At 51.3% G+C, this 25,124-nt stretch overlaps 1 protein-coding gene across 7 annotated transcripts in view; it reads right to left on the bottom strand.

The window, feature by feature from the left end:
- The window catches only part of KCNQ2 (potassium voltage-gated channel subfamily Q member 2), a 67,784-nt gene extending 42,860 nt beyond the window's left edge, over positions 1–24,924 (bottom strand). For all 7 annotated transcript variants that reach the window (XM_059827062.1, XM_059827064.1, XM_059827063.1 and 4 more), the window contains exons 1-2: positions 24,629–24,924; positions 178–268 (exon numbers count right to left, since the gene is read on the bottom strand). In XM_059827062.1, the coding sequence (XP_059683045.1) occupies positions 178–268; positions 24,629–24,924 (387 nt within the window). The remainder of the gene's footprint in view (positions 1–177; positions 269–24,628) is intronic.
- Between the last annotated feature and the right edge of the window lie 200 nt (positions 24,925–25,124).

Here is a 25,124-nt window from a genome sequence, read left to right as displayed (position 1 = left end):
TGATTTCTCCTTTTATACACACTTTCCCTATTTCTAACCTGCAGGTCCCAGTGGTCCCCTTCTCACAGGCGACAGTTTAAATTCTTGCCCCAGTTAAACACCCCCAGCCTCAGGTTTTTGTGTGGTTTCGACTTTGTTTTAATGCCTCACTGATGGCTTCATTTGTATCCCACTTACCAGGATGTAAAGGGCCCCTTCTGAGCTGTTCTGGTACTCATCAATGGTCGAAAAGACAGACAGCACCAGGCAGGAGAAAACCAGTAGAAAACTATATAACCCAAAAATAAAAAATAAAAAAGAGAGAGAGGGAACGTCAGTCTTCAGAGCAGGGGTTTTCCACAGTTGCTCAAACTAGTCCAGAGAGCATTTTTGGACATATTTACCATGCTGCTGCTACAACACTGTGTGAAAAGAGAAAGTAAATTCCCTGATTTTAATAACTGAAAGGTTGCGCATGGAAGGACCCACTGGACTGTTCCCAGTTTGGCCAGTGCCAATCCAATTCCCCTCCCAGGGGCTCTGATAACCCCTGACATTATTTCCCCGAGGAAGCGTCAGCTCTTACTGCGACGTGCTTTCAACAAGTGTGCAAACAAGGAGGGAAATACTCATTTATGAACGTGACAACCGGTGACCAGACTGGCTGATGAGACGGAGCGCAGGCTGAACACAAACCCAGAGAAAACCCCAGTGGTGCTCTGCTTATGCATTTTCCTCCACAAAAGCTTACACAGGAGTGGGACTGCGTTTCCCATCCTTGCCAGGGTAGGACATTTTTGGGTGGATTTAATGTTCCTTTCTTAGGCAGGAACTCCAGATTAACTCCTTACCGCCTGGAAAGGCTGGCAATGTTTTAGATTTGTTGTAGTATCACTGGGAGGTGGATGGTTGTTACTCTGCTCTTCTGTGGCCAGACATGGCATGCAGCAAGGGTTTGATCCAGATGTGATCTTGGTGCTGTTAGTACCTCAGTGTGAAGCCAGAGACACCCCACCATCGGGGAGGGAGCTGGGCTGGCCGCTCTGTCCCAGCCCTGCAGGGACACGGAGGAGCCCCACGGAGGCTGGGGGGGGACCCAGCTTTGGTATCAGCTCACTCAACCTCTTATTTGCCACGAAAACGATGGGGGAAATTCTCAAAACCCCCTTGCAGCATGCATCCAGGTCTCACTGACACCTACTTCCACGGGCTGTCCCAAAAGCAGCCCCAGAAGTGCCACATCACCCTGTCATTCACAGGCTGTCCCCATCAAAACTGCCCGCTCTGCGCTTTTCATGAATGCTGAATCTATTAATGCAAATCAAAAGGCACGAGATGAATGACAGGAGCTCGACTCTTTTCTGACACTCAACGCCCGAGTCCGCAGCTATAGAGATGTCCTGGCATCTGCTCACGGAGGGAGAAGGCTTCCACCCGCCCGCGATGCCCACCGCTTACTCCAGCAAAAGGAGGGAAATTAATTTACTAACGATCGATTTACTGTTACAATAAAGTAGGCCAGCGCAAGGAGAAACTAAAAGCTGCGTTCTTTAAAAGCATTAAATAATTCATCTGTCTGGCTTTGTCTCACATTCCTACAAACTGCATTTTGAATATTTATAAGGTACGGTTCAGCTGATGGGTGCTGCTCCTTTTCGTTGTGTAAAGAAAAGGAGTTTCACACCACCAGGTCGTGCTTGTGGCTTTGCAACAACCATTAATGTCACGGTAACAAGTAAAAATAGGGGGATTTGCAGTATTTATTCGAACCACAGGCTGAAACAGCCCTGCCTGTTGGAGGTAAGGGACCTTCAGAGCCATCTCGGCAAAGGCTAAGCTTTGTCAGCAACAAGATGAATTCAGCGCAGACCAGATAAGGACAATCGCCTGATTTCTCACTGCAGATTTCTTCTTTTCACACCAGATCTCGTACCCAGAGAACTGAAACAACCTCAAGAGAGTAAGAAAACATCCCTTGCAATCCCACTCCTGATGTCCCTTACCGTCTTCTCTGGGTCTCACTTAAAATGTTTTTTCTCCCCAAGCTGGTCTTTTAAAACCCTTGCCATAAACAAGCCTATCACAACCTGCCCTGCAGCCAAATGGACTCCATCCATCCCTCCATCCTCCGAGCCGCCTGGGCCAGGCCCCGGGAGCTGGAGACGGGACCCCGCGACGGGACCCCGCTGCCGCCCGCACCGTGGCAGGGGGGAGCAGAGCCCTGCACCGCTGGAGGGAAGGAGCTGCAACTGGGTCAGGCAGCCCCGCTCCCGGGGTGGCCCACATTTTGCTGCAAACTGCTATGTTGGAGTGAGAAACAAATGAATAATCAATGAAAGAAGAAAGAGAAGAGGAAAACAAAAAAAAACAGATAATGGAAAGGGATCGGGGCGAAAAGCAAATCTTACATTTTCTGATTAAAGAAGTAGAATGTGGGTTGTATTTTTATGACCAACCATCACAGTAAAATGCCTGGGGAGGTGCTGACAGCAAAGTGCCAATATCAACGCAGACTTGCACACATGTTGGGGAAGGTGACCACCTTGGACAGACCCAGAATGAAGCCACACTCAAAGGTGAGTCCTGGGGCAGGGACAAACGCCATGAGAAAGAGGATTGCTGTATATTAAATTTGTCACTAGACATGCATTGCTGGGACAGAAAAAAGAAAGGAAAAATAATTTTATCACTTTGAATCCCAAGGGTGGATTGTGCAAGCAGTGGTTATGTGGAGAGAGCTCCAGGGCAGCTCCAGGTGCTGCTGGGGCAGCGGGACATCCGGGTGCTGCTTCTTCCCTTCCCCAGCACATCACTGCAGCCCCATCCCCGGCCTCTCCGTTCCCCTCATCTCCCTGGGGCAAGCTCGGTGCTGCTGTAATTTCAGCTCTGCACTCCCCAGGGCTCTCATTGCCGGGGAGACCTGGGCCAGCATTAATTACAGCACTGCCGAGCATCGGAGGCAACGGAGAAAGTGCCAGCTTCTTCAATGAAGCATGGGAGCTCCATGGCCAAATCCCACATGGACCAAAATCTCCCGCTGTCTTAGTCCCGATGGGGACATTCAGCCACGGGGTAAGGAACGGTCCTGCCAGCAAGGGATGCAGGCGCTGGCTCATCACAGGGTGAGCTGCACAAGCAACCCAAAATAGCTCCACGGTGATGCACAGCTGCTCTGCTTGACCCTGTGGTCCACGAACCTCTGGGAGGCTGTAAAAGGAGACTAAGAGAATTAAACCTTTCTGCCAGGAAACTGAATTCAGGGGGTCGGGGTCTGTATGGCTCCTGGGAGGCTTTGAAGGATCTGCAGACCCCCTATGGAAAGGGGTTGGAAGAAGAAAGCTGAGAGGTATGTCCACACTGGAGATGGTGTGTATCCTCTGAGCTCCCATGGAGGGAGGGCAGTGGGGAACAGGAAGGCTGACTCTGCTTTAATTTCACCTAATCTACCCAGACAGCATAGGAAAGGGCTCCAGATAATAATGGATAGCTAGGGAAAGGGAAACAGGCCAATAAATAGTGTAGAGGTTGGGATGAATCTAATTTTTAAAAGCTACATATCTAATCAAAGCAAATTATGTCTGCAGCCTGACTCTGGGTAATGTTAATGTGCAATAAGGAACGTTAATTATGTCCTGTCTAATGATTTTTACATTAAAGATGCCAATTCTGCTTAGAGCTTTGGAGAAGACAACATCCTCCTCCTGAGCAGACACGATGCACGGCTGGAGCCAGCACCAGCCTCTCCCAAACCCAGGCCAGGATGCAAAGGGCAGCGTGCGGGTTTGGACCACTGTCTCCTCCCTAGATGCTGGAGAAGGACACCTCACGTCACTGCACCTTCTCACCCACCACCCATTCCTACGGGCACCCAGCACCTTCTGCTGCTCCGGGATCCCCCATGCCTGTTGCTTAGACATTTAAGCTCAGCCGAGACTCAGCCGTGCAAATCTGACTGCTGCTAATACTAATAAATCCAAAGTCCTCCAAAGTCTGGCTTTACATCCAAAGGTTATGATGACTTAAAACACCCATGCAAGCTTCTTATTACAATTTATAAATCCCAGCACAAAATCTGCATATCCAGATTTCATATCCACCGTGCTTCACGTTAGCATTGGAAAAAGAAATGACTGAACATCCCTTGAAAAAAAAAAACCAACTTAAAGTGACTTGAAACAGGAAAGATTGTCCTTTTCTTTTTTGTTCCTCAGTAAAAGCATACGACGGAATCACCATAAAGCTTTTCAGGTTAATCATTTAATTTGCCTTCCAAAAGGAATCTACACACCCATTTATGTAAGAATATTAAAAGACCTTTAAATGTATTCCTGAAATACTTGTATTAAAATAACATTCGCTGACACGCAAAAACATTGGGCTTCCTCTGATGGAGCACCAGTGGAATAATTGACAACTGGATTCCTGGGTGCGACGGAGACGGATACAATACACAGAGGTGGCACAAGCTTGTAACAAGCCGCTGTGCCTGTCAGGCGCTTCGCTGGCTTTCCCTGGAATTGGGAAAGGGAATTAATGATTTGTTTAATTAGAAAGAGCAAAGCTGGAAAGGAAGGAGTATTTTACTACAGGTGTTTGAGAGCTGCACAACAGAAAATAACTTAAAACATTTTAAACGAAAATTACTTTGGGGATGCAAACAAGACATTGACAATTGTGCTAAAATAAAACCAAAATGCTTACGGGCAATCCACCTGTAATCCCAGCAATCCATGTGCTGTGGTCTCTGTAAAACGCTGGCTTTCAAGTATTGAAAGCTTCAACGTAAATCAAAGGCCATGAAAAAGCAGCAATGACAATAAACCAAGGTGAAAGACCATCCATACCAAAGAGAATCGGAGATTGTCAAATGCCTTTTAATGCTCAGAGAGCCTCATCATCAGAATGGGACTATTTATAGCTCAATTTAAATCTCCAGTGGATCAGAAGAAAACTCTGATAATACCATGACTTCTCCAGGGGTAAAGACGTCGTCGTATTGCACCTGCCCTTAGCCAGGAGCATCCATCATCTTTATTCACGTAAGCGATCCTGCTGTGATTTGCAACCCAGCTATTCATTTACAAGGCTAAGAAGGAGCCTAAATGCCTCACTCCGGTTTTCCACATCCCTCAGTCTCAGCCAAGATCATCTCCCAAGGCAGCTTCTGTCACTAGCAGAGCTGAAAATAGAAGCAGGGAGTCCTGCCTTTTGGTCCTGCGCCTTAATAAATGCTCTCTTTTCCAAAAATAGCTCCTGGCGATGTCTCATTCCCCACCGGTTCGGTCATGCCCAGCCCCGATCCCGCTCCTCGGAGGAGCCCGGAGGCTCCCCGGGCACCCATGCGGGTAGAAAACGTTGTTTATGGGCAACACGCAGGCTGGCTCCAAGGCAGAGATTCTCATGGTTTCTAAACTTTTTAATAAATCTTTAGCAAAGGCCTCTCTGGGACAACGTTAATAGCTCCTGTGCCTTCTCGCTGCACTGAGATGATGGCTGAACAGCCCCGGTAAGAAGCACCCTGTTCGTACAAAGCCATAAAGCGTACTAAGGACGGTGGTGTAAATGGAGCAACGGAGCATCTCCAGGGGACCAAAGCAGTGTCCCGGAGGAGCTGCGGTGCGGACAGCAAGGCTGCATTAAACGGTGCTCTGGGAGGTGGGAATTACCCAGGCTACAGAGAAGCAGGTCTTAGAGATCCCAAACCATGTTATAGGGCTGGCACTGGGATGGGAAGGAAAATTTGTCTTTCCCGATCAGCCCTATCGCACCACCACCACCCGCAAGCCCCCAGGACGTGCCCCCCGGCCCCTGGGCACGGATGCAGCAAACCTGCTCTCCTTGCTGCACGACAGCCACATGGCAAAAAACAGGAGGTGGTTTTCCAGCAGATTAGGGTTTCTGGGATCTTCCCGGGACGCGTGGCCAGGAGCGGGAGCGCTGCTTGAGCACTGTGCCCCGCTTCTGTGCTTCGGCTCCGCTTGCAGCTATTGGAACATGCCTGCACGTTTACATCCCGGGGAAGTGGGGGGGGGATGAGATCTCCTTTGCATCAGGTTTTTGGGGAAGGTTGTTTTCTGCTTTATGGGCAGAAAAGGAGCATTCACAAACCTATCACAGCAAACTAAGGAAAAAGGAATAGGTGTCCATAGCTTCACTGTATGGGCACAAGTCCCAAAACTTCTCTTCCTCTGCCTTACCTCTGTTTAGGCAGCACATTTCTCAGTTAGAAAAAAGAGCAGGATAGGGGTTCAGATCTATTTTCTCCTTCAACATCCACCACTTTCAAAATCAGTTCCCACTCCCAGAGCTGCTCCAGCCTTTCCCTCCTGTTTATAACAGAGTCAGGGAGCAGAAACAGCATCGTCTGCCCCGAGTGCCCAGTGCCAAAGTCCCAACCTGAACCCATGAACTGCAGGAATTTAAGTAGAAATGAGTTTTGCATGACATATCTTGTCCCTAGTCCAGCAAAGGATTATGTATCTCCACACTTACAAGCAAGAGTGAGCTTAAGAGCTTTCCTGGACTGAAGCCTCAAAGACCAAAAGCCGTCTGGAAACGATGGGGAATGGAGATCAAGATCTGAACATTTACAGCAGGAAAAGGGGTTAAACTTAAGGAATCGGTTGTTTGTTTTACAGGCTGGCTCTAATCATTTAACTCGCTCAACTCGGCGTAAAAGCCTTAATAATAATCACCGCATGCAAAGTTCTAGCGCAAACGTTCCGCTTTGTCCTCATCTAACATGAATCACTGGGAAACGCTTGTCTGCGTATTCTCCTTGCCCTGCGCACGCAGCCTCAGAGGAGCCAGATGTCTGGAGGAAAACCCGAAGTATTAATCAAGCCCGTGCACCTGCCAGAAGAGCCTCTCTGCTGCGATCCAGCGCTGCCGGCCTGAGGTTTTCTTTTAAAAACTTGGTGGGGAGAAATATATTCATGCAGCTGCAGAAACGGTTCACGGGAGAGAATCCTCAAGACCACGGTGCAATTATGGTGCATCGGGAGGTAAATTAAGAGTATAAAATACTGAACATTTAAGTAATTCTTAAAATGTCTGTGCAGGCATTTACTCAGAGCACGTTCATTGATTTTCATGTGAGGGAAAGTTGCTGTCTCATGCAATACCCCTATTATTCAGATTGAAATCTGAGCGCTGCCTCTGTTTCATCCCACAGGGTATTCCCCCAAAAGAGCCTCTGCTTCCTCCCTACCCCTGAGAAACCAGTATTCATGAGTACAGGAACACAAGCCTTCCTAATATAACCTTTACCTGTCCACGAAGATCAAGTTATTTCTGTTTCTTAAGGGCAAAGCCCTGCTTTCCACAACATCTCGAGAAAAATAAATTAAATAAATTTAAGCAGCCAAGGGCTATGCTGCATGGTTGGAGCACACAGGAATAAAAAAAATCCTCTCACAGAGGTCAAGCTTCTTTAACCGACCTGGGCAAGTCACTTGACCTGACTTAACTGAGCTCTGAAAGTGGGTTAAAAGCAAGATGTCCCTGTAAAACGTAATGCTGCGTCTCATCTAAACATTCCTCGAGGGAATGGGATATACAAAAATAGGCTCTGGTCTAATTGCAGATAGGAAGATTGTCTCAAAATGTGCAGGGCTGGTTCCTGCTGCAGACAGGAATAGTAGCCGGTTTTTCAAAGGTCTGTCCCAGAATCAGCGATTCAGCCGGAGCCCGAGGTTTCCTGCCCGCGAAGGACAAGCTCTGTCTCTCCGAGCTCCTTTAGCTTCGCTTCCCCGTCTCTGACTTTGCACTAGTTTTACAGCATCAAGAATTACAGCACCTCTAAAATGAGCGTCCTCGCCAAGAGCATCCGCAGGGAGCTGCCGAGAGATGCTCGGCGGCTCCAGCAGCCGCGTGAAGCAACTCAGAGCCACGGCAGGGAACTAATGGCTCAAAATCCTTATGCTGACTTCAAAAAAATCTCACTTTCCCCATGCCTCAGCCCATGGTTTATGCTTCTGTAAAGGCAGGACCCCAGAGCTGTGCTCTCAGGCTCTCTCCCAGCTAACAGCGAAGGAGGACTGAGATTTTGGGTCCATCCCTGGCTTTGTGCCTCGATAACGAGAAGACAAGAGTGGCTTCTCGGAGCCAGAGGCTAACGGGTAATGCCGAAGCGTAAACCGCAAGCATTACCAAAGCACTGCTAATTTAATTTGCTCATCAGTTTATTTAATTAACTGAGTCTTGGGGAAGAAAAAAAGAAGTATTTGCAAACTGCCCGTATAATATGTCTTAGAGTTGGTAATTTTGCCATCTGTTTAATTTTACTTCTCTTGTCCCAGCTAGTGACTAGGAAGGAGCTCAGAGCCAAGAAGCAGGAGCGCTGGTTCACAGCCTTTTGATTTTAGTCCCCAGAAGACAATGACCCCCAAGCTGGGTAAAAAAAAAATATATACCCAGAGAAATAACGGGAGTGCTACAATCAGCGGGACCATGTTCCCTTTCTGCAACTCTCCCCCAGTCACACCGGTGCAAATCAGGAATAACCCCCCGAAATCCAAGGGGGCTGCACTGCCACGAGAGCGGGTCCGGATCAGCTGGGTCCAAACCCTGCGATGCTCAAGAGACACCAGATTTTGGCATGCAGAAAAATGCAGTATTAGGTCCAACAACAAGAAATAAAAGGCCCGTAGCCAGTTTTGGAGCTCTGCATCCCTTCCCCGTATCAGTAGGACGGCACGCTCCTCCACAGCAAAGGTGGCAGAATACGGCCCTGGTGCTTTTCATGTCCGTGAAGCTGCTCCTGTTGGGATGGGAATGTTTCTGCTGGGAATATCGCCTTGGCCGTGCGGACAGGCAGGCCTGGAGGAGCTGCTCAGGGTGAAGGGATGCAAAACAAACCCACATCTCCAGAGAGCTCAGGCTTAAAAAGACAGTGCTCTTCAGCCCTAAAAAAATTGCTGAAACAGCCAGTTATGCCGCAGGGAGGGGAGAGCATCACAACAGCTGCCAGTCAAGCTCCGTTTAACTTCACCACTAACAACTATTTTGGGTCTTCCAGGAGCTGCACCTCTTCAAAGTCCTTTTCCATCACTCTCCCCTCTACAGCAGCAAAGTTTCCTTGAGCTGTAGCCAGATTTGTCCCTGCCACGCTGCTCCCCAAGAGCAACGGAGAGATGCTCCTGCCCCGACCCACGTTGGTGTCTCCTTTGCTCGTGGCAGAGAACGACCCGCTCATGACACCGGCCCCGACGGGAGCGGGGCAGCCTCCCCTGCACAGGTCTGCCAGGGCGCAGCCTCTCCTTGCACCTGGTTAATTAATCCCCAGTGCCAACGGGTGATTAATCACTTCTATTATCTCTTGCTTCTTCTCTGGCATAACTCGAAGGCAGCGAGTGGGTGGCCAGGTGCGGCTCAGCCCCGCGCGCCGGGGGAGCGGGGGGCAGCCCCCCATCGTGGAGAGCCCTTTGCAGGGGGAGAGGCTGCCCGGAGAGCTAAACACCCCGGAGAGGAGGGGAAAGCCGTGGTCCTGCCGGAAGAAATAAAGGCAACCGCAGTTACGAAGGAGCCTCCTTTTTAAAGCCCTTCAGGCTGGGCAGCTTTGGGGCGCTTGTTGGGGTCAGGGCTGAGGGGACAGAGCCAGCATGTGCAGACCAGGGTTTGCAAAGAAAGAGGCACTGCCTCACCCATAGCTCCCCAAAAACCTCCATCAGTGGAAGAGGGGAGGAACGGCGCGTGTCCCCCCAGTCCCTGCAGTGCAGCCATTCACAAGCCAGCACCACGCTTCAATCTCATTTAAGGCCACCCTACCCAGCCGGTTCCCAAGCCGGGAACCAGCCCCAGCCCCACTCAGGTATGTGAATCACAGAATCACTAAGGTTGGAAAAGACCTGTCAGATCATCAAGTCCAACCACCACCCCAACCCCACCATGCCCACTAAACCATGTCCCGCAGTGCCACGTCCACACGTTCCTTGAACACCTCCAGTGATGGTGACTCCACCACCTCCCTGGGCAGCCTCTTCCAATGCTTCACCACTCTCTCCATAAAGAAGTTTTTCCTAATACCCAGCCTAAACCTCCCCTGGCGCAACTTGAGGCCATTTCCTCTTGTCCTGTGAACAAACCCCTCCAGCCATCCTGGTTCCTAAGGCAATGAGGTTCATGCAATCGCCCTGTCTGGCTGCATTGCTATTCCCATCTAATATTTGGACCCGTTGGCCAGTTTTCATCATATTTGCCAAAGAATGGAGAGCCAGTGACGGGCAGCAAGGAGGAGGAGGGCAGCCTGGTTTTGCCCCTCAGAGAAGGCTGCCGTGCGAGCTCGGTGGGGCCAGCACGCGCCAGCGAGCCTGGGAGAGCCACGAGCTCGCAGAAACCAGCTCCCCCGAGTTCCCCCGCTCAGCAAATGACAGGTTTGTTCCCTCTCCTCATTTCCCCGCGCCAGTAAACACAACAATAAATAGCAAGCTGCAGGAGGCAGATGATTGTGTGGTGAAAGGTGGAAAACATCTAAAAATGATTTAAAGCAGGGAGGAGAATAGGAAGAGAGGGCTGCGGATTATATTCTCGGAGGAGGAGGAGCTGTTCGGCTGGTGAAAGGCAGCAGAGGCAGGGAAGGTTTTCCTCCCCACCCTGCAGCTCCTTGCTCCGGGCGATGCTCGGGTCCTCTGTGTGGGTCCCTCTTTGCGAAGGTCCCCAGAGCCAGCCCTGACACGGGACCCTGCCAGCTCCAGCCCCGGGATGGGCTGGGAGCAAGGCCAGCACCGCAGGGGCCGGACCCACCGTCTTTTAAAGCTCACAAGTAACAGGGACACAGGGCATGGACACATTAAAGCTGAAGAGAGATTATCTAGCTGCCATTTCAACATGCCGGTAAATCAAAGTCGATGGAAGCCATATGCTCTGCTGGGAAGCATCCATCTCGTTGCCAGGGAAACATCCTTCCCGTTTAAAATGGCAGGCAAAGGCTTGCAAAAACCTGCTTTTAACCCCCTTTTCTCAGGCACGATCCAAGTCCCCCCGGCAGCTCCCCCAGCCCTGCGGCATCGTGCCGTACTGCTGCCTGGCTGCTCCCTGGGAGAGCTGCCGCAGCTTAACTCAGCAGCAGGAGAAGGGGACGGTGCCTCTCCCAGGGGGTCCAGAGGAAACCAGACCCAGCCTGACAGCACCGTGACCCTGCTCCCAATTTCCAGCTCACTCTCAAGCCAGTTTCCGAGGTTTATTCCCCAGGAAATACAGGGGATCACTTGCCCGGGTCACATCAAGCAGCTCCGCTCAGGGATGCTGCAGGTGGATGGTACGGGCAGTGCCTGCCTGGGCACGGACGTGCCCAGCTGTGGGGCAAGACACTTCCAGAGCAAGAGAATAACCAACAGCAGGACCGTGGCCTGGGTTACCGCTGCTGAAATCCAGCCGTCTGCAAAGCAGGAGGTACCACCCAATTTCTTACAAGTAGCAAGCAAAAATCTGACCTTGGAAATTACAGCAAACTGCAGCCAGGGCTTCAGGCTCTCAGAAATAACGATCAACCCATCCCTGAGCTCAGCAGCTGGCTGGAGTCTGCAGCTGGCCCCTTCTCTGCATCTGCACCTTCTTGTTGCTCCCTCTAAGGCGAATGTACGGAAGGCTCAGAAACGTGGGCAGGTCGGTTTGCTGGGGTCTCTGCCAGCTGATGGGGGAGAGGGAGATGGGGGTGTGGGAAGGGGCACCCCCAGAGCGCAATCTGTAATCCGGCATCGCGGAAGCCACGGCAGCAAACACTCTCCAGCCTATTAACGCTAATGAATTTGCACGTGATTTTGTTCTAGACAGAAGATACAGACCAGCGACCACGTGGGTACTGGGACAGAAAACTGGACATCCTCTTGCAAAGCTGTTACTTCTCTGTGTTTACTTCCAACCTCAGCCTCATGGGGTTTTTTTTTTTCTGCCTTTTTTTTAACTCTTCTCATTTATTGTAAATCCCACAAGCAGATGAAGCGAACTGTTAAAGTACGGAAACGGAGCATTTTCTATTCTGATAAGTAGCTATGCTCTAACAACCTTTATAATGGAGATCAGAGACAATATTTAATAATTCAAAGCCTAGGAAGGTCTGACGGGACAAGTATACATGCTGAAGTCTCCTTGTCTGTATGGGAAATGGCTATTACTGCTGGAGGAGGGAGAGGCTAGGGTTACAGCACGGGGAGCAGGGATGCTGGATTATGCCGCAGGCATCCCGGATCGCTGAATTCCTCCGTGCCTCAGCTCCTAAACTGGAAAACGGGGGTAAGGATTCCCCCCAGCACACAGTGGCACAGCTGAGGTTAAGCTCACGCATAGCTCAAGACATGGCTGTGGCCCTCAGCAACCAATACAACCTTCTAGAGTAGAATAAAGCCTGGCACAAAACCACTGCAAAGCACACCAATAACCAAGGCTCGCATGGACCAGAGCCAACAGCAGCATCTTAAGTGACAGCACAAAGCCACCCGGGAGCACGCAGGAGCAACGTCCTCCAGCACATGAGACCAGGGCATGCCCAACACCACAGCCAAGGTGTTAGTCCTCCCCTACGTGACATCTCAAGGCAGTTGCTACAGTCCTAAATCCCTTTCCCGGCTGCTAACTTGGCTCTTAACCCAGGTGGCAGCAGCCGGTGCGGAGCCCGCGAGCAGACGCCGCAGCACGAATTCTCCGTCAGGGCATCCTGCTCCTGCCAGAGCGGGGAAGGAGTCACCTTCACTCGGTGGCATTGTAGCAAGATCTCCCCGGCGACTCGTCAGCCGGCTCCGAGATATGCTCGGGCTGTCTGGGAATTATGTCACCAGGCACTGTAAATATCAAATGGCCCTATTATGATCCTGCACGCTCCTTCCTACCTCCTTCTTGGCTCAGAGCCTCGCGAGTGGTCTGTGCTGTGCGTTGAGGACACCGACAGTGATAAAAAGCAATGAATGGATAATAGCCAGGTAGTATTTTGAGTTACAGCATCACGAGCCTGCTGCTAAACCGAAGCAGGAGCAGCTCTCCATCCTGGTTGTGTAACCCAGCCTCACAGGACGCTCGCCGTAATTACAGGGCCTTTCCCTGCAGTCCCATGAGGGCCATATTCTGCATTCATGAAAGGATGCTCAGAGTTTAGCTTCCTCTCTAGCACATTTTTTCAGTCTTCCCTAGAAACAGCAAAAAGCAAGAGGACGCAGGAGGGAAGGGGGAAAAAAAAAGGTTTAATTAATCATCGTTTAATTCATCATCATTTAATTTCTGCTGTGCTTTTAGCAAATGAAAAATAAGTAAGCCACCCCATCAGGTCTGCACTACCTCCCCGGGCTGCTCCACCAGCCCTGCGTTTCACACGTGGGGTGCACACCCCACCAGCCCGCTGCAGCCGGCAGGGAATGCCGTCACAGGGTCGGGCTTGGCTCCGGCCACTCTTCCCAACCCACATCCCACGGGGATGCGGCTGCAGGGTAGACGGGTCTCCCCAGCCACAGATGGGGGCTGGCAATCCATTAGCTTAATGAATTTCTCTGGGGTTTTTAACAGCCATCTGCTCCCATGTGGAGAAGGGCCAGAAGTGCAAGGCTAGGTAGGACTGGAACTCGCTTTGGAGGTTCACCCCATTTCTCTGGGGCTTGGGCAAGTGCTCTGCGCCAACAGCACACCCACGGCAGGCTTATTTGCTCTGCAGAGCATTTGCAAAGAGGGGCGGCCAAAATGGCAAGTTGGATGGAGGTGCTCCCCAGGCGCACAAGTTCTTGCCTACGGATGGGTCAAGCCCAGGCAACGTCAAGCCCTGTCTACTAGCAGGTCTCCCAGATTTGGCTGTTCTAAAGCACAGGGTAGAGGCCTGAGGTTGCGATACGTCTCGCCTACTTGTAGATGTCTACGTCCCCATCTCCTGGCAGAAACAGCAGGACAAACACACCTTTACAGTCCCGGTCACTTGTCTTATTCAGGCACTTTCATTACCTTTCCTTATACCCACAACCTCAAATCATTCCCCCCACGCTAAGGCAGGTTAATCCATCGCCAACTTAAAACCAAGTTTCAGACCTACATGGTGTTATTTGTCCTGGGCTCAGATGGGACATCTGCTGATTCACAGACTAAGCCCCAGCAGCTCGCTCTGTGCCATTTAGCACGACTCGAGATGCTCCCACCACCCGCAAACATCCATCGGGGAAGTGCAGGCTGAGGGCCTGGAGGGGCAGCTCAGAGGAGGTTTCAAATTATATCTGATTTCTGTTGCGGAAAAGAAAAACAGCAGCAGCAACAAAAGGTCAATGCAGAAATTCTTCCTACCCTTCATTAGCTGGTACAGTAAGAGAGAAGCTGCTAAATAAGAATAGCATTGAAAACATGTGGAAAAATGTGGCAAAGAAGAAAAATTCAGCGCAAAATTCTGTGTGACTGCATGTCATGCCTGACAAACTACAGACAGAGAGCTCAGGAAATTCTCCTCTTCTCTATGTCTCTTTTCTTCCTCAGAGGAATAGTCATAACTAAGAAGAAGATAACCACAGTGATGCACATCCAGTACCCACAAGGACCAAACCACGAGGTCACATTAACAAAGTTTCCTTATTGCTGATACGGATTAAATGCATCGGTCCCTCAGGCTATGGAGACAGAGCCCTCATGAAGTGCCAGCAATTTAGTTCAAGACATAATGACATCAGGACTTGTCCCTCTGGCTTAGGGTGATGCTTAATTGGGTGTGAACTCAGCTTTTGGATGAACACTGCCATCAGCACGCTGGCTTCTTTGCAGCTCCCTAGAGAGCTGTTACGTGAGGGGCTCTCCTTGCACCCCCAAACTCATACGCAGCAAGGCAGCTTTCTGCAAGGCCACCAACCAAGCATGGGATGTCTCTGAAAAGGGCCATCCCAGGAGAAATGACACAGTGAAATTCCTCCAAACCTGGCAGCTCCTGCATTGGCAATGTCTCAGAGGAGCCTGTCTGCATTTGCCCGTGGCACCTCCAGTCCCTGCTCTGATACCAACGGAGAATGACAGCCACTCGGAAATATCTCATCTCTCCTAAATAAGAAAAATCCCACAGACCGAAAACCCAACAGCATCAGCAAATCAACCTCAGGGGAGAAAAGGAGGTACAAATCACTCTTCCCCCTTGGTCACGAGCCACTGTAGAGCAAGACTTGCTCCTGGACATGGAAACACAGTACGCTGTGACCCTTCGAGCTGTCCTAGCAGCTATGCAACCCCAAGATGGACAAACGTCCCATGCAAACTCCTACCCATGCTCCAAACGGTCACGTTTCTTCAGCCAGGAGAGATGGGATGAACAGCACGAAGCTTCCAAACGATGGAGCCAAGTTGAGGGTTGGTTTTGCTGCTCATTCAAGCCTGGAGTCTTTATATAGAGTCAGGGCAGGATCCAAAAGCGGAAGAGAGACACCCACTCCCAGGGAGTGTAACACACACACTGAAATAAATAGCTCCCTGCCTAAGGAGATGACTCAGGAATCTCACTAGTCCTTAAAGCACGAATCATTGCTAATAAACCCCAGAAAACTTGGAGGATGGCCCAGTGAGAGGTTAACTGGACAGGACATGGCATTTCCAGCCTTGCCAGACACAGAGGAAGGATGAATAACCACATTATTAAACCAATGTCCAACATTGAACCAATGGCCACACCAGCCTGAGCCCTCCGGGCAGCCAAGCTGCTTCCAGAGCAATGAGTAGTCCTTATTACCAGGGAGAGGTTTTGTTTTCCACTGCCGCTCCTGGAAGCATTCAGGCTTAACCACCATATGGCTGGAAGTGGCAGGAGGCAACACAGCCTCACTCCCTGTTTGCCCAGCTATAATATACAGATATTTATATTTAACTCCTTTGCTCTCCTCTTGAGCGAAAGATGGAGTGCTCTTACATCCCTTATTACGTTCTTCAGATCAGGTAACGAACCTCTGAGCAAGCATAAACTCAATTAATGGCCACTTTGAGACTCAGAGTTGCGCGAAAGCCCATAAACATGCAGTAGAAAAGGTCTCCCAGTGCTGTCATTTCGCTGCCACATATAACACTCGAACAGTGAGAAAGCCGATAAGCCCAATTCACAGCCCTCTACGCACTGCATTTGTAATGAACAGCAAGATCACAGCAAACTGCCCCAGTATGGGTGATCCGCGTCCCAGGGAAGACGTGCCTTCATCCTCCCAGCCCACAGTTAACCCTGCTAAGGTCCTCAGATGACGGGATTTCCCACGGAGACAGGCTGGCCCATGTCCCTGACAGTCTGCTCTAGCCAAAGCCAACCCCCACTTTCTTCTGCAAACCCAAGGAGCACAAATAGAAATCAACCCACCAATTCAAAAGCAAATGAGAAGCCAGGCAAATACTGCTAAAGAGAAAAGTGGAGCAAAGATAACACTTACCAGCAGTCCCCCAACAACTACTTTATGCCTTTCATCTGTCTTGCCTGTTCAATACAGTAAGTCCGTACAGCGGAGACTGGCTCTTTTTGGCTCAATGTACAGAACAAAAGCTTGTAGATTCTATTTCCATTAGGGGTGCTTGCACACTGCTGTAATATTGGCAGAGTATTGTTTTCCCCTTGGTATTCATTTTAACTATTATTTGACTGAGTTTTTTCTCTTTCTTTTGCACTGCATATTAGTTTTTCCCACCATAACAAACCAAACTTACAACAAACACGCACAGCATGTACCCAGACACAAGCTACTGCATTCACACAAGAGACAGAGGTGTATGTGAGTCACCTTTGAGTCAGGATTTCTGCTAGGTTTTTTATTTTCCTGGGCACCATAATAACTTTAGAGAGTGACAGCGTATCTGTGGAAGCTGCATTAGGATTGCCTGTCCTGCTGCGCTCATCCATCGCAGAGTGCCACAGCTGTATTCTGCTTCGACACTGTCACCTCCCCGGGCTGGCAGAGCTCTAAAGGAGAAAGTAGGACTTCCAGGCAGGTCAGGGTTTGTTTACAAATGAGGCATTTGTGAGTCCTTGGGAAAGACCCTCCAGAAGGCAAAAATCTCTGCCTCTTTCAATCTTGTCCTGAAGAGACCGAGTGCCAGCCACGATGGACTGCCGGCATCCTCAGACGGAGAGTGGTTGCCTCCTAACCAAGCAGGGGCAGTTGATCCCTCTGACCTTGCCTGTCCCCACATCTTTTGCCCTGTCCCACCCTCCCGGGGGAGGCATTAAAAAAGGAGGATCGCTGAATGAATACCGACCACTGGGCACTCTCCTCCGAGAGCCTAAACACGACTGTAGCTGCTTAAGAACTATAATCAGTATTAATAAGGCTTGATTATCTTCTGATTTCCCCTGGGTCTTGGGTTGCAGGTCCACAAGTTGATCAGGGTTTGCTATAAAGGTTCCTTTCTCAAAGCTGTTTCTCAAACATGGCTGGGTAAATGTGGATCTCGGATCCTGGTCATCCCATTTCAATGCGGATCAGCCCCATCTCTCATCTTGACCTTACCTGGCAGGATGTCCACAGGATAGTTCTGGCTCTGAACATCACAGTTCCTACAGGCTGTGGCAGGAGGTGGGAGATGCCTCAACTCGCTCCTGTTTTCAGTTTGCAAATTGTGCCAGGCTCTGTCTTCTCTCCTCCTTGTCTGGACTAATCCCACCCAGCTTTCACCTAAGGTATGAAAGGGAACTTAGGCTCCATTTGTCATCAAAGAGAGAAATGGGCATCTCCAGAAGGCAGCCCTGTCCACCTAAGATGTCCACTGAGGTTCCTATGGGATTTCTGCAAGGAACCCAGCATGTATCTGAGCATCACCAAATTCAAGCTGAAAGCCCACTCCACCTGCAACATCTGGACATTGCACGTCCTGAAAGAAATCAAGTGACTGCTCAGTCACAGGGCTTGCACAGACAAGGCTGCTCCTGCACCCAGCAGTCCCAGTGACCCCGACGTAGCTTTAAATCACCTCCCTACAGCAGCAAGAGTGAGAGGCGAGAAGATCTCACAGGTCTTCTGCTCCCCATGCCTTGGAAAAGGCTGCCCTTTGACATCCAATCCACTCAAAAAAAGTCACTGGATGGATGCTTACCGACACCAAAGCTTTCCACGCATCTAAAAAGCATGTTAAGAGGCTGGAGTGATATCGAAGACAGACCAGAGAGAGACCTGGAGGAATGCTCCAGTTTCCCTCGTTTATTGGTAGTTAGACAGTCAAGAAGCCCCGAGGCTGTAATAAAGGAGCTCTCGCCATCCCAGCCAGTGACTTCTGCGAGATACTCCGTACCAAACACCACTATGTGTAATTAATTCAGTGCTTTAGAATAAATGCACATGACCCCCCCAAACACCTTCAGTGTAAATGTCATCGGAGGCTGCATTCGCAGTTTCTCCAGGATAAGGCCAGGAGAACCGCATGGGGAGCTGAGGTCACCCGCAGCTTCAGTGATCAAGTATCACACAACTTGTTCTTACTGAAGAAAAATGACACTTTCCTTTTAATCTGGGTGGATGGGCCCATCCACCAAGGTACCACATTTAAATACCTACTCCTGCAGTCCTGGTGGGCCATCTTTTGCCATAAGCAAGTGTCAGTAACTTGAGTGTTTTTGGTTTGCAACCAGATTAGGAGCCATTTAAACCTCTGGTGGTGGAGGACTCAGCTGCACCAGCCAAACCACTATGCCCAGTGCCCTTCTGCACTACCTGGTTTTGCCATCCTGTGCTCATGAGTCAAATCACCTTTCAGCACAGCTCCCGTCTAAATACATTCATGAAAACTCAGTTTAGACCACCACAATAAACTGGTTTTGAAATGTTGTTCCTTTTGACCGTCGGGGGCTAAAAGTCATCCCATTATCCTGTAGCAACATCCGTCTCAGTGCTGGAGACCTCCTCTCTCTTTGATGCATTGGGAACTGGGGTCACACCAACAGGGACAGGCTCGTGTTTGCCTGAGAAGGACACCATAGACAAAGTTTAATCCTTTGTAAGAACCACTCTCCATCTTCTTCAGCTCTCCTGTAGCTACTCTACAGGAGATTACATAGCAGAAAAAAGGGACTGGCACATCTCCCTGCCACCACAATTTGAAGAGGAATCTCTCCCTCAAGAACTGACTAAGAAACCAGCTAAGCGTTTGGGCTACCTTAAAAGGGATTATGCAGGGCTAAGTGTTTGCTGCTTAAATCCCAGAAGCCAAACGCCAAACTTACGCTTTTTATCCTGACAAGCCTCACTGATGCCCAACTGACAGGCAAACCCTCTGCCTTGCTCACCCGGCCCCGCCAACATGCATCGCCCAGTGTCTTACCCTGCTAACGTCCCCTCCCTCTGCTGCAAGGCAAAAAAAAAAAAAATCAAGAAATCCGATTTTTGCTAACTGCATCTCCTTAAGCAATGCCCATCTTCCCTTTAGTATAGGATTTGGGGCTTGCTTTTTGGCTTATTCCCTCTTATAATAAATTGAGCCATAGGAACACTCATCTGGTTGAGGTGTGTTGCAGCGCAAAAAGGAGGTCATCCGGAGGATCGGCTTGTTTTTCATTTCCTTAATGTCAGTGTGGGGTGAATGTGACGACTGGAACGTGACACATTAAAGCGACTGAAATCAGGTTGCTCCCACCAAGCTCTGACTAAGCAGCTGGAGAGGAGCTCATGAGGCATCACACCGTGGAGGTCTCCCTGGTCCCCAGGACAGACGCAACCGCGCGGCTGAGGGCATCACTGCCGGAGGTCAAAGCCCAGCAGGTCCATTAAACCTAGCACTTACGGGAGATCTGTATCGGTCCCTGCATCCCACATACTCACCAGGACATGGGGAGGAGAACCCAGGAGTTCCCTACATGTCACGGGTGGATGGGCTGCGTTTGGTGACATCGTACCTGCCACCAATATCCCTGACTGTGGGTGATGGCTTGCAGTGAACCCCACCCCTCGGTGCTTGGGGATGAATAAATGAGACTGTCAAACTAAATTTACCCCTAATTAGTAAATGCCATGATATGAGTATAAAAGAATGTAAGTGGAAAACAAAACACGAGAGCTGCCTAAAAATCCAACCCAGGCAGCAGGAAAATGGCTGGGTGTTCCCACAGTCGTTCAACCTGATGCAAAAGATTAGCTGGGGATGGATCTATATGAAATAACCAGGTTTTTGTCAGTCCCCGAGGAGTGGAAGGAGTCACAGAAGAGGCCACCTCTGCACTGAGAAGCCCTGGACCTTCAGGGAGGTAATTACATCAACTCCCCATCCTCCCACCGCGCCAGCCGTGGCCATGCCAGGATGCGGGCAGTACAGAGAGGAGACTTTCTGGAGAGAGAGGTGGCTTCTGGCTGGGTTAAAAGGGAAGAACAAACGGGATGGGGATGACACAAGGAAATTTCAATAGAATTAGACAGGGAGGAAATGTTCTTCCTTATTATAATTTAAGTCCGTGCACTTGCTTAATTAACTGAACGTATGGTGCACAGTATGCGGATAAAAAATGCACCCAAACTATTTTTAACGCAATTAAAAAGACGCATTAAGGTTTTAAATTCAAAGCAGGAAACGCAAGAATTACGTTGGCCCTGGGCACACAGCTTTAGAAGTGTCTGAATACAGGCTGTTTTCTTGCTACTGCCCCAAATCCAGCCCTGGCTTTCAGCTCAGGGACTAAACATGAGCAGCTCACCCAGGGGATCAGCAAACGTGTCTCCAGATGCATGGGGCTATGGGGGTGCCCAGCGCAAGTCCCTTGCTTAGGCTGGCACAGAACACAGCGATCCCTCCTGAAATAAGATGGCATGTAGGGACAAAAATCACTTTCAAGTATCGCAGCCCTTCAAACTCAGCACCACAGAGCACAGGACACGTTACAATAACCAAGGTGAAAGGACTAGAAGAAAAAAAAATCTAAATTATTGAAAGAAATAAAATGGAAGCATTTTGGAAGCAAAATGCCTCCCTGTGCAGAGAAGTAGCTCAAGATCTAAGTGCTGCTGCATCCCTCAAAAAGCCTGGCCTGCTATTTAGGCACAGCTCAACTTTTTAAGTTTCAGCTCAACCTTGAACAGAATGAGGCCACGTGCTGCATTGCTATGGCTCTTTTAAAAAAAAAAGGGGTGGGGTGGGGAAGGAGATAGAAAAGAAAGATGCTGAGAGAAATACTGGGAGAAGATGAGAGATAGGGGAGGCTCAGACCTCCGGGAGCCGGAGTCCACCCCCAGCCATGCTCAAAAATGGGACCCATCAGGCTCAGCTGTCCATGGGGCTGTGCAAAATAGATATTATATATAACCCATATACACTCACAGCTACCACAAGCAGGTCACCCAGTTGTGTCAGTGTAGGAAGAGCTATTAAGCATAAAAATGAATCACAACACAGAAATATAAAATAGTGCTTTTGCTCACAGAGGTAATAGATGTTGCCTCTGTAAAAGCGCTGAGATGAGACCACGTTAATGAGTTTGGAGCTGGGGGGTGGGAGTTGCTCTGAATTTCACTGGTTTCTTATGCATGAAATGGTGCAAAGGGGAATGAGTGATGACTGGAAGAAGAGGTGGGGAAAAAAATCAGATGGATTGGATCTAGGATGCAGAATTGGAAATAAATGCAACCTGCACAAGCACCTCAAGGCAGCGCATCCATCGCCCGGTGCAATACCAGCCTGGGAGATGGGCCTCTGCAGATCGGCATTTATCAACGGTGCTTACGCAGAGGCATCTCTCATATTTATTAAAACACATCCATGCTGGAAGAGTCTCTACAGTTTGTGTCTTGGCTTTTGGGTGCAGGGAGGCTGCCTGAGCAGCACAGCAGCCCCGGAGCAGCTCCACACCTAGAAATGCAGCTGGGTCTAAAAGCATCTCTACAAGCTAAAACCCAACCTTGCAGGGTCACAAACTCATTCACACTGGACATAGGTCCTAAATCTTCATGCGAGGAAGTCCCTGTGAGTAGCAGGAGCAGAATAGGGGTTCTGGCAGATGGGGTCAGTGGAGGGGGACTGAGCAGCGCACAGCCCGAGACAGTGGCAGGACGGGGCTCCCCCAGCCACAGTCTTCTCCAGGACTCCCCCTCCTGCGGTATGAAGGCTAAAGGTGCTTTTGTGCTCAAGGCTTTGGCACAAAATGGGGTTTGGGGCAGGAGGAGACAGTGTGACCCCAGTAGCGCAGTTAGGGCACTGCACTGGCCATCGGGGTGGCTCCAGCTCTCCCGTACAAACTTTATGACCTTGAGCCAGTCTCTTCATCCTCCCATATCTTTGAATAAGCAGCCACTAAGCTTTTTATCTGTCCGGTCTGACTGGATTACAGACTTCTAGTTACAGAAACCCAGGAAACCCCCTCCGTGCCCCATTCAAACACATACAGATCTGGCACAGGCCATGCCAGGCTCACCCGGGCAGCAAAGGGCGAGAACTGCTGCGTGGGCTTATCCTGGTGACTTTGTATGATGTTTACCGTAGCCTTCAGCTCTTCAAATAACGTATTAGCAAACTGCCAAGGCTAAGCCCATCATATGTGTAGTTCAGAAGAACTGGAGTCCATATAACTTCCCAATATACTGTAAAAAATTAATTATATCACTGATGCTTCACAGACATTAGTGCAATTACTGCCTCAGCTCTGAATTCAGCCTCCATTTCCTGACGGGTACACGGGTGGGGGTTAGAGGATGGTTTTGCAGTGGTTAAATCTCCCAGCTGCTCGGGCATCCGCCCCAAGGTGATCTAGGGAGGCCACCCAGCTCATCCCAGGCCAGCGGTTTCTAATCGGAGGGCATGGCTCCACGTGGCGTCACGGCAGGTACAAGTGGAGTCACGAGCCCAGGAGAAATGCAGCTGCTTGGGCTGGGGGGGTGCGGCTACGTGGTGAGAGCCAAGGGGCACCCCAGCCTGGCACGGGGGACACGGCGTTCACAGGAAAGCAGACCCTGGCAGGAGGTCAGTTTGGGATGCCCCGCTCCTGCCCCGTGAGGATTACTGGCTGCCCAAGCAAATGCCACCGCAGAGAGCCAAACGGGTCAGAAGTTAAGACAGAGTAGCTGAAGAAGCCAAAGATGCTTATAAAGCCCCCACAGTCAGGGCTACTCCTGCCACTTGCCATTTGGCTTTCAGCCCCTTCCATCTCTCTCATTGTCACCCTAGTGTCCCCAAGCTGGGGGCTCACCTGCATTTAATAGCATGGAGTGCATGTTGCACCCAACATCCCCCCATCCTCGGCGCACACACAGGCAAGCACCCAGCTCGCAACGTGAACGCTCAGCCGCTCCACACGATTCTGGAAGATTTTGCTACACAAACCACCTACAAGTCCAGAGGATGGCCCCGAGCATGGAGGATGCTCAGGACCCCCAGCACTGGACTTCACACTCTTCATCGTAGCTGCAAGTGAGCTCCACAGATGCTCCCTCTTCTCCTCTCCCATTCCCCCGGGGGGATGAGCTCCCCGCAAGGACCCCAACCCGCTGCAGTGCGCAGCAAAGCTCCCCCTTCCACCCAGCCAGCATTTCACCGACTCTCCGGCCGGACTCACCAACACCTCCCTGGAAGGCCTCAATGTACAAAATGGCTGAGGACCAGAAAGCGTATCCCAACACCTTATCTGAGAATAGCCTAACAGCGAAAGGATGGGGAAAAAAACCACAGAAGGCCCAAAAAATCCTCTTGCCGGGGTCGACAGAGGCCCCAGCCGTGATGGAAAACAGGCAAACAAACAAACAAAAACCATCAGCACCAAGGAAACGAGCATCCCAGCCTGCGCCCAGGCCTGCAGAAGAGCCTGGTGGGACTGTGGAAAGTCCCAGAGGGAAGGGAGTTGCAGTAACACAGCAATTTATTTTGACCCTCCCTTTGCAATCCTCTGAACAACGGGAAGTCATCCGCTCTCCCGATGCAGCAATGCCTTCAGATCTGGGCATCTTTCCGCCAAACGGCGGGTCAGACGTGGCCATTTTTGGCTAAAAAAGCGGGGTGGCAGAGGGGGAATGTGCACCCTGGGACTGCTCCTTTGTTTACCGCTCCATCGCTGTGCAGCCAGGAAGCCCCAGACACTGATTAGCATTTCTTTCTAGACACATCTCCAATTCCGCCGCTTCCCACAGGGGAGAAGGAATACCTCCCGAACCCAGCGCGGAGCCCCAAAGCCAACCCCAAACGCTGGGCAGCCACACAGCAGCCAAGGATGGGGCCGGGGGAGACGGAGCGGCAGTGCCTGAGCAGAGCTTTTTTGTTCCTCTGCTCACAGCATTGCTATGGTGATTTCAAGCACGACGGAGGAGCAGTCCCTACCCATCACTCCCGCTGCTCCAGCCCCCTGCACCGACCGCATGAGCAGCCCCTTCCCCCGCCAGCAGCCGCGGGCAGGGGGGGCCGGTGCATGGCACCTCCCGGGGAGCCGCCCCCCAGCTCCGCAGGGGCAGCTTCTCCCCCCCCCCCGCCCCGGATTCCCTTCACCACCGCCACACACACCCCGGTGCGCCCGGGCACCGACTGGGCCGGGGGGAGGGATGCAGCGGCGGCCCGGCCCGGCGGAGCGGCTGCTCCCGGGGCGGGCGCGGTTCAGCCCCCGCCACCCCGCAGCATCCTCCGCGGGGCCCCCCAGCCAGCCCTGGCCCCCGGCCCCCCCTCCCTGCAGCTGAGCATCCCTCCTCTTCCGCATGCATTTGGGGGGCTGGGGAGGAGGGCAGATGGGGACCGGGCGGGGGGTCTCTCCCGTCGGGTTCCCCCCCCCCCCCCCCGTTTTACTCACACGTATGCGTGGTAAATGAACGCCCAGCCCCGCGGTCTCTCCAGCACATTGTAGAGGAAATTCTGCAGCTTGCGGTAAAAAGCATTCCTTTTGGGGGGCTTCCCGCTGCCCGAGACCCCGGAGCGGGGCTTGCTGAGGATGCTGCCCCGCTTGGTGCTCTCGGAGCCGGCGATGAGGAGCGCCCCGTCCCGGCTGGAGTCCGGGGCGCCCGGGTCCAGCCCCACGAAGCCCACCTTGAGCTTCTTCTCGCCGGCGGGCCCCGGGTAGACGCCTCCGTTGCGGGATTTCTGCACCATGGTGGCGGCCGGGGGAGGGGGCAGCGGGGCCGGGGGCGGCGGGGGGCTCCGCCCGCGCTCCCCGCCGCTGCTCCGCGCCCGGCGCAGGCGAAGCCGCAGGAACCGGCTGCAGTCCGCTCCGCCAGCGCGGCCCCGCCCGCCGCCGCCCGCCCCCTTAACCCTTGGCCTCCCTCGGCGGCCCCTCCAACAGCAGGCTCTCG

The sequence above is a fragment of the Gavia stellata genome, chromosome 20 (assembly GCF_030936135.1).
Source record: "Gavia stellata isolate bGavSte3 chromosome 20, bGavSte3.hap2, whole genome shotgun sequence".
Lineage (NCBI taxonomy): Eukaryota > Metazoa > Chordata > Aves > Gaviiformes > Gaviidae > Gavia > Gavia stellata.
Note: the sequence above shows the minus strand (reverse complement) of the source record. Positions and strands in the feature narration are given on the sequence as shown.